General features: G+C 57.7%; 3 protein-coding genes across 3 annotated transcripts in view; 1 reads left to right on the forward strand and 2 right to left on the reverse strand.

The window, feature by feature from the left end:
- Positions 1 to 1,104: 1,104 nt before the first annotated feature.
- Positions 1,105 to 4,211, reverse strand: GGTG_11629 (hypothetical protein). Its single transcript, XM_009229520.1, has 2 exons — positions 3,405 to 4,211; positions 1,105 to 3,269 (listed from the first exon to the last, which is right to left on the reverse strand). Exons 1-2 carry the CDS (start codon positions 3,444 to 3,446, stop codon positions 1,512 to 1,514), a joined length of 1,800 nt encoding a protein of 599 aa, XP_009227784.1. The 5' UTR covers positions 3,447 to 4,211; the 3' UTR covers positions 1,105 to 1,511.
- Positions 4,212 to 5,970: 1,759 nt separating this feature from the next.
- On the reverse strand, positions 5,971 to 6,659 carry GGTG_11630 (hypothetical protein; the record flags this gene model as incomplete). Its single annotated transcript, XM_009229521.1, is given in 2 exon segments — positions 5,971 to 6,005; positions 6,014 to 6,659. Coding segments are annotated over 2 exon segments (387 nt in total). The 5' UTR covers positions 6,366 to 6,659.
- Positions 6,660 to 7,254: 595 nt separating this feature from the next.
- The window catches only part of GGTG_11631 (V-type proton ATPase subunit E), a 2,286-nt gene continuing 1,222 nt past the window's right edge, over positions 7,255 to 8,318 (forward strand). The window contains exons 1-2 of the mRNA XM_009229522.1: positions 7,255 to 7,618; positions 7,775 to 8,283. Coding sequence (XP_009227786.1) covers positions 7,586 to 7,618; positions 7,775 to 8,283 — 542 coding nt within the window. The 5' untranslated portion in view covers positions 7,255 to 7,585. The remainder of the gene's footprint in view (positions 7,619 to 7,774; positions 8,284 to 8,318) is intronic.

The following is an 8,318-nucleotide window of genomic DNA, read 5'->3' on the forward strand; positions in this document are numbered from 1 at the left end:
TGACATGCGGGCCCTGGAAGGCCCCCAAGACAACAATAAAACGAGGACTTTTGCCCTCTTTCTCTCTCTCTCTCTCCCCGCCTCGTGTCATCGCCCCATCGTCTGAATTCTTTTCCCGTTTCACTCCTCCCTCCGAGCGAATCCGAGAACTCGGGGGCCCCCGCGGCTCGCCGAAGGGAGCCAGATGTTGGGGCGAGGGAAGAGGGAGATGGGGGGAATTTTACCGACCGACCGACACACTTTGTCCAATGACGTGTCAAGAAAAACGGAGAGCAGAGAAGCTTTTTCTCTAGAGTTCCCCTTTGACTCTCTGGTAACGACTGGTGGGAGCGGCTTTTGTGTTTTTAGCTACTTTTCTCTCGTCTTCCAACGTCATCTGGAATGGGTCTTCGCTTTTACTGTCCATATTGCTTATACCGTAGACAGGGTTTTTCTGAATTATTTCTTATTGTATATTTTTTACTCTCTTTTTTTTCTTTCCTTTTTGGGGGACTTGGATCCGCTGATATATACCTTGTCTACCGTCAATATTTCGTTGCGTACCAACATTCTAAAAAAAAAAAAAGGAGTATTTCGGTCTCTTGTCTTTCATACGATGCTGCACCCGCATATCTCCTTTTTTTCCATGTCTTTGCAATACCCTCTATCTGTTCCTAGGTAGATGCTTCTCTCTCCATCTACATCTACGCTGTTTGTAAACCGACGGCAGGGAGAAACATGACATGTCCCATGCTATTTTCATTTGTATATACTAACATTACAACCCCCGAGAGATCTACGTAAATCCTTCCGGGCAAGCTTTATTCTAATGTATATATAGCTTCACTTGTACCTAATTCTATCCGAACAAATCCGTTATTGATCATGGTCCCTTCCAGTTGCTATTTTGGTAGCTCCCCGCGATGGTAGGACTCGAGATGTCCATGTCCCTGCGCTCGGACTTTGACCACGGCGTCCGTGGTCCTCGTACAACCAAGATTGACCTAGCAGACCCCAATAGACAAGCACTCGCCGGGCTAGAAAATGTCAGCTTACTGCTGGCAGCCGTGGTGCCCCCATGTAAAGTCGAGCCCGCCCCCCGCCCCAACGAGCCGGCCCAACACATACTCGCTAGCGGGACATAACGAATGTGTTCTCGATTGTGTGTGTATCTTACTTCTATCAGCTGTTGGCCAAGATGCTGTGCTTTGCACAAAAGAAAACAATGACCCCATAATCCAAAAGTGCCAGTCAATCTTGGGCATTACCAAGTGTGCCGCCCTCCCAAACGCCTGCCAATGTCTGCTTCGCCGCCGTGAGCATTGTCTACATGCAAATGCCAATTTCGTTCTTTCCTATCTTCTTCCCGGCTTTACCTCTCCCCCTTTCCCTTCATAAAGTGAACAAAAGAATGGGACAGTCGGTTTTTGTATTGCAAACGCTGCTTTAGACCATAACAGTAACAAAAAAAAACACAACAGAGAACGAATCAAAGACATGAAAGACAAGAAAAAGTAACCCAAGAAAAGTGGTCATGCAGAGGAGGCATTACCGACACCACCACTGGCTTCAGGGTCGCCTGGGCTGGGACCCCGTCCGCGATCCGGCCGGTCGTCCTCGTCTGGGTGGTCACGGTACGGAGGCCACTGGGGCGAGGTAGAAGGCCGGTGTTGTTGCTCATCCTCTTCCTCCTCCTCGGGCCCCTTGCCCTTGACGGGCTTGTTCCACCATCTATTCCTCCAGAGGCCGTTGATGGCGTCCTGAAGGCCGCCCGAGCTCTTGCGCCGCGACGTCTTCCTGGCTTGGAACCCGGGGAACCCCGTGGATCTCCTCCTCTTACGGAACCTGCGGGGCAGGCCAGACTCTGCATCCGCGTCTGCTCCTGCGTCATCTGGCCCTCCCAAATCCCCTCCCACGATCCCCAACGGGCTCCCGCCACTAAACCCACGGCGCGGTGGGGGGATATGAAGTGAAGATGCACCGGGCTCACTAGTCGGCAACGTCTGACTGCGGCTCCGTGCGACGTTGAGGGCGGGGGATGCGGGCCGGTCGCGGTCCTCAAGCTCACCCCATATCTCGACGCGCTCCGCCCAGCTGGTTCGCTTGGCTGAGGGCGTGAGCGGCGCCCGTTTGCGCGGCGGCGTCAGAGTCGATGATGCGGACCTAGTCTCAACCCCTTCCGTGGGTGTCGAGACCGAGGGTCGGCGGTCGTTGCTGAAGGTCTGGTAGCTGTAATGGGTCGTCGTGGCGGGCAGGACGTCATCCTCGTAGCCACCAATATCGGAGCCGAGCAGCAGGTCCTCCTCCTCCTCCTCGCCGTCCGTATCCTCGACAAGGCCCAGCCCGGGGGCAAGCGACGACTGGCCGACAGCGGGCGGGTGCTGCTCGTCGCTGAGGCGCCACGAGAGTGCCAGGACGCCCGAGAGGAGGATGACGGTTCCCAGCGATATGAGAAGGGCGGACTTGGTGCTCAGCTTGTTGACCTGGTCGAAGTAGATGAGGCCGTCGAGGATGGCGATGATGTTGTAGATGCAGAAAACGAGCGGGTAGAGGACCGAGGTGGAGACCAGCTTCAGGCCCCTGTGTAGGTAGTAGAGCTGGGTCAAGGCCAGGGCCACCAGGGCCAGAAGCAGGACCCATGACTGCCAGTGGGCGAACTGGTTGGCTCCACCCGACAGCGTCTTGATGACGAGCTCGACGGCGGATTTGGCAACGAGCAACGAGTGGGCAGAGAGGATGCCACTTATGCAGCCGTATGCGAGCCCTCGGGCAAGGCGGAACCGAGCGTCCTGGGCCAGGTTTTGGATGCGACTGAGGGTGTCGGTGGCGACAGCGACCGATATTACCAGCACAGCCTGCAGGCACATCCAGACGACGAAGGGGGTGCGGCCCAACAGCGCCAGCAACTCGTCGAGGGTGTGAGCGGGCGAGGGGATTGCGCCAAAGATGGCGATGAGGAGGGCGCCGGCGCACACGAGCAGGGTGCCGCAGATGGACCAGCGCGTGAAGGGCTCGCCGAGAATGAGGGTGGCGCAAATAGAGTTGAAGACGAGGCCCGACGCCTGCAGAGTCGAAAGGACAGGGAGCGGGAGGGTCGAGATCTGCACAGTGCTGCCGAGAATGTTGGAGGCGATGAATATGCCCATTCCCAACTGCCACCTCCTCCTGCGGTGCGGCGGCCTTCTGATGTCATGGGGGCTTTTTTCGTCTTCGAGGATGTGCGATTTGCGTTGGAGCGTGATTCCGAGGCTCTGCACTGCTGTGGACAACAGGCCGACAAGGATTCCTATCTGCGCGAGGGGAGGGGTAGGCGGGTTAGCAAGAGCGCCAGCAGACCGGGGACAAGTAGGCCGGGGACAAGCAGGCCGGGGTCAGGTCGCGTGCTCCTGCAGACAGTCAGAGGTTGGGGCGCGGCGGCGGCATACAGAAATACTCCCTCCAGGGGAGAGATCGCCGATTGAACCCATTGCGATGGGGGCGGCGGGCGCGGTATCATCGGTCGACCGTGGGGAAACTTGGAGAAGAGGTGCGAGGCAAGCCGCCTTGCATAGCACCACTGCCTGCGCCTTGGTCCTCCTCTCCCTCAGTCTCTGAAAGCAGCGTTTTGGAGGGTCGTTTTCGTTCGAACAGGGCTGGTGGCCATTCGGTGAGGCGGCGGCTTTGGGCAGGTTGGGTGCGGGACGATGGTCTACGGGTAGGTTGGGCCGGGAGATGCGACACAGGTATTCGAGCAGGCCGAGGCGGCAAAGAAGGCGTAAGAAATGAGGTGGTACGAGGTAGTCGAGGACGGTGAGAGTCGGTCAGTCGGGTCGGCAGTGGATGCGCACCCCTCGCATGTCAACTCAACCACACGAGGGAAACAACGGCGGACGGGGTTGGGTGTGGTCTGGCCCGTGTGGCCCGTGGGTCGAGCTCTCAACAAGCTGGCGTGCACTGAGCAGCAGTAGCGCTCGAGGCTTGGTGATGGCGGCAGCTGGGCTGGTGGGTTTTTGGAGCCTGGTGACGCGCTGACTTGAGGCCCTGGCCTGGGGTCGGGGTCAGCAGCGATCCAAGTTGTGGAGAAGCGGTACGGCGTTTGATTGAATCTGGGCAGAAAGAGGTCGCGAATGTTGCAGCGCGTGGACGTGGGCGTGTGTTGAGCGGCCAGTGCCTGTGCCTGTGCCAGTGCCCAGCGATGGCCCAGCGAAACAGCCGGTCGCGAGAGATCGCAATTGCGGTCAGGGGTAGGGAGGGGCCCTGCATCCGGCCTGACGCAGCTGAAATCAGGCGTGTCGTGGCGGTGTCTGACTGCCTAGGCTGCCCATGCTGCCCCAGGCGGAAAGCCCAGCCCGCCTCGGCAGCTGTGCTCTCAACCGGCAAACTCACTCTGCAGCGTGACACTGGCAGCGGAGCACCCGCGAGTGGGTGACGCTAGCCCACGTGACTCCTGCCGCATCCGGGGTTCACGCGCCACGACCACTTGAGCCAGCCATTGACTCTGGAGTGAGACGCTTGCTTGGCAAGGCCGGCCCTGCGTTTCCTTTTTTTTATTCTCCTTTTTCACCGCCGCTTCCCCAGCCGTCTCGGATCATCCCGGCCAGGCACTCGCTGGGCTGCAGGAGACGCTTGCCTCTGTCCCTAGCCGGGCGCTTCCTGCCGGGCTACTGCTTTAGGATATTGTCTATTCGTGGGCTATTTTTCTAGCACTCAGTCCCCAGGCTTGGGAAAGGACTTGGGAAGGAACACTGGCCAGACCCAGCTCTGTGCACCCACCATCGCCTAAACAACTCTAAAGTGACCTCTTTTACTTTGTTTCTGGAACTCGGGTACGCAAAGAGTGCGGGTGGAATAGCATTTATTGATAGTATTATAGGTAAATCCCAAAGTAATCAATACCAAACGTTGTAGAAATTGGGGTTCAATCGGTTCGAGGTAATTCGTATACCGCCATGGTAGAAGATCCTTCCCGTATCGCAGAACCTACTATACACACTACACACACTCTAGTCACTAGTTCAAATCTGCTCTTTTTTTTTTTTTTTTAGCATATACTACTGTGCTAGTTTTGACTTCTTTGTATCTAAGTTTGCTGCTTCGGGCCGAGCACAAAGTTCTAGAGTGCTAGTGTAGTATTAGCGAGTGTCCGGAATCAAAGTATACCGGATGGCGTGGTGCCTGTAATCTAGAGTTCGCTCTACTTATCCTTGTTGCCCTCGTTACTCCTCCGGCCCTTGTTGCTCTTGTTGCCCTCGCTGTCATCCCCGCTTTCCTCCTTAGAATGATCCTCATACATCCACATCCTGTATCCAAACGAAGCGGCCGTCGGGCTTGAGCAGCGCTGTCCTGCAGAATATCGGAGGCCGGAGGTTGGTGTTGCGGGCCGCCCGAGTGGCGGCAGCCCGTGATGCATAGGTCTTTTCTGGGGACGTCGGCGGGCTTTCTAGGCCCCCGACAAGTTCAAGAAACCCATTCAGAGAGTCACCAGTCATCGGCGCTGCCACCCGGTGCGCCCTGAATGTTTCCAGTGCCCCCCGAAGGCGCGGCCCCGGAAAGGGCAGAACCGAGCGGTCGTTGGGCTCGATTTGACCGTTGAGCTCGCTTGTGAGGAGATCGATTAGGTAGTTGAGCCTGCTTGTGGTGGACTCCATTTGGTCGGTGAGCTCGCTTTTGATGAGATCAACATCTTCGTGGATGCTTTCCCAAGACACGCGGTCCTCCTCGTTCAATTCCATTGACGTGGAATGCTGGTGCATATTCTTCCAGATCTCCAGCACATTCCAAACGTCCCCCAGGACCGCCCACTTCCAGGCCATCTCCCCCGTGACATGTTGGCTTTTGTCAAAGTCACCCAACACGAACCTTGGGATTGCTCCGAGTTGTTGGGGGTGGGCGCCATCGAAGGCCGCCCGTTCCAAGAAAATATTCTCCGCGATTATGTCACCGTGCTCGATTCGAGGCGCATCAGGACCCAGCAATAGCATATCTATAGCCCGGAGCATCGTCACTAGGTATTCAGCCCCAAAAGCAGATGGGATCGGCGTCCGAGACTGCCCACAGGTGACCATGATCCTGGACAAATCCCCAAGCCCGTAATGCCTCCGGTAGGAGACGGCTTCCTCTCCCTCCTTGCCGTAAAGTTTGCCGTCCATCCAGGCCAGGGGCCAGTCTTCAGGGGGGTCCTGAGAGCCCCCTTGCAGGCGCTCCATAATTTCTGCCTCCTCTTTGATGTCAGCGTCCTGGACAGCCGACTTGCTTTGCCTGAGAACAAATTCCCCCCGACCGCCAATGTCACTGGTCAGGATGGCGAAAGTGGTCGAGCCACTTCCGACACTCCGCTGAACCACGGAGACCCTTTCCTGTTCCTTGTCACCAGCGAGAACGACGAACGATGTGCTTGGGGGAGCCATTTTGCGCGATTGAACCTGGTTGATCCGTGCCGGAGGGTTGAAGGACTGGCTTCGTCCAGCGACCTATCCCGGTCGCTGCGATCTCTAGACAGATGCTGGCTCGCTAGTTTGTGTAGGCTGTGCTGCTTGTGTGGCTAGAGATCGAGTGCGCTTTGCTTGGCCTGTCTTCAGAAAAAGAGGTTGTTATTCTGAGAGTACAAGTGCATAAATAGACAGAATCCCCTTGCGAGCCCGACGCCCACAAGAGGTGGCCGATCGCAGATCCCTATTGTCCTCCATGACGACCAAAATGCCGATACACACATAGCATTGAGGTGAGAAGGCTATTGTCAAGAAAGGGGAGAGAGTAAAGGACCGGTTCGTCCGGAACGGTGTTAGCTCCCCGCTGCCCGCACAGGATCACTCTTGGGGAGGCTGTGATAAAGGGACCGCTATAGGGATACGAGTGTCATTGTTAAGGAGGGAGGGACAGAAGAAGGCTTCTTCCCAATACAGACTAGGCTGGCTCTGTCCAGACATCATGCGATAGCGTCGAATCCTTTTCGGGAGGAGACGTTGTCGAAGGGGTGGGCTTGGAGGTGTGGCTTGAAGCCGTGGTTGGAGAAATCTAAGCTAGATGTCGAGACCGGGCTACGAAGAAATGGATTACGTGCTTTGGTATTGGGGGCATTTTTGTGTGAGGCTCATCATTTGACTGTCCGTCGTGATGGTTGTAGTATGATCAGGGGGCCCGTCCGGATGTGGCAATTGTACTTTGTTCTTGCTTTAGGGCGCCACAGCTGAGCGCCACAACTGGCGAGCGATGTGGCTGTTGCGTCACTGCAAGGTTGTCTGACACTGGAAAGTGGGGCTGGGCTTGCCCGCCCCAGCGTGCGGCGCCAGGCCAGCAGCGGTCACCCCCGTCATTGCGCCAAGGGGAGCTGGCCCGGGGGCGGCGGTGCAATGCCGAAAGCTCTCCGCTGGAAGCTCCTGAGCCGGCGATAATTGACTTGTCCAACTTACGTCGCCGACACCGAAGACTTGCCACTTTTCCAGACAACGCCAGCCAAACCCCCCATCTCGACGCATCCACGCTCTGCGGCCGGCCGATCAGGGCTGTCTTAGTTGACCGAAACGCGCCCACAGCCAGCACCGGATCCCTCGAGAATCAAACCTGCTTCGCACGCCAACCGCCCCCCCTTCCCCCATCCTTCCCCCGCGTCACGTCGCCGCCGCCCATCATGTCTCAAGTCCACGCTCTGTCCGACGACCAGGCAAGTCCCGCGCACGAATGGGGGAAATAGTGTTGCTTGTCAGCGGGGGGAGCAAGCTGTCGAAGCCCGCTCCGCGGCGCAAGACTGGCGACGAGACAAGGTTAAGCTGACAAGACGGGCAACCCCGCCACCTCCTCCCCCCCTCCCTCACCACAGGTCGGACAGGAGCTCCGCAAGATGACGGCCTTCATCAAGCAGGAGGCCATGGAGAAGGCGCGCGAGATCCAGATCAAGGCCGACGAGGAGTTCGCCATCGAGAAGTCCAAGCTCGTGCGCCAGGAGACGGACACCATGGACGGCGCCTACGAGAAGAAGTTCAAGCAGGCCACAATGTCGCAGCAGATCACGCGCTCCACCGTCGCCAACAAGACGCGCCTCAAGGTCCTGGCCGCCCGCCAGGAGATGCTCGACTCCATCTTCGAGCAGGCCCGCGAGCGCCTGGCCGGCGGCGCCAAGGACAAGGCCAAGTACACCGCCGTGCTCAAGAGCCTGCTGCTCGAGGGCTTCTACGCCCTCCACGAGCCGTCCCTGCAGGTCCGCGCCCGCAAGGCCGACCACGACGTGGTCAAGTCGGCCATCGACGAGGCCGTCAAGGAGTACAAGGCTGCCATGGGCACAGACCTAAAGGCATCCATCGACGAGTCGAACCCGGTCCCCGAGGGAAGGTTGGTGGCAGCCCTCCCCTATCTCTCTCTCTCTC

This window comes from Gaeumannomyces tritici (assembly GCF_000145635.1).
Source record: "Gaeumannomyces tritici R3-111a-1 unplaced genomic scaffold supercont2.7, whole genome shotgun sequence".
In the NCBI taxonomy this organism is placed as follows: Eukaryota; Fungi; Ascomycota; class Sordariomycetes; order Magnaporthales; family Magnaporthaceae; genus Gaeumannomyces; species Gaeumannomyces tritici.

What these genes read in the sequence shown, in the direction of transcription:
- GGTG_11629 (XM_009229520.1), bottom strand. Translation starts at nt 3,446, where the DNA reads ATGGGTTCAATCGGCGATCTCTCCCCTGGAGGGAGTATTTCT. An exon ending in CCCCTGGAGGGAGTATTTCT is followed by an intron (nt 3,270 to 3,404) that starts GTATGCCGCCGC and finishes CCCCTCGCGCAG; the next exon opens with ATAGGAATCCTTGTCGGCCT.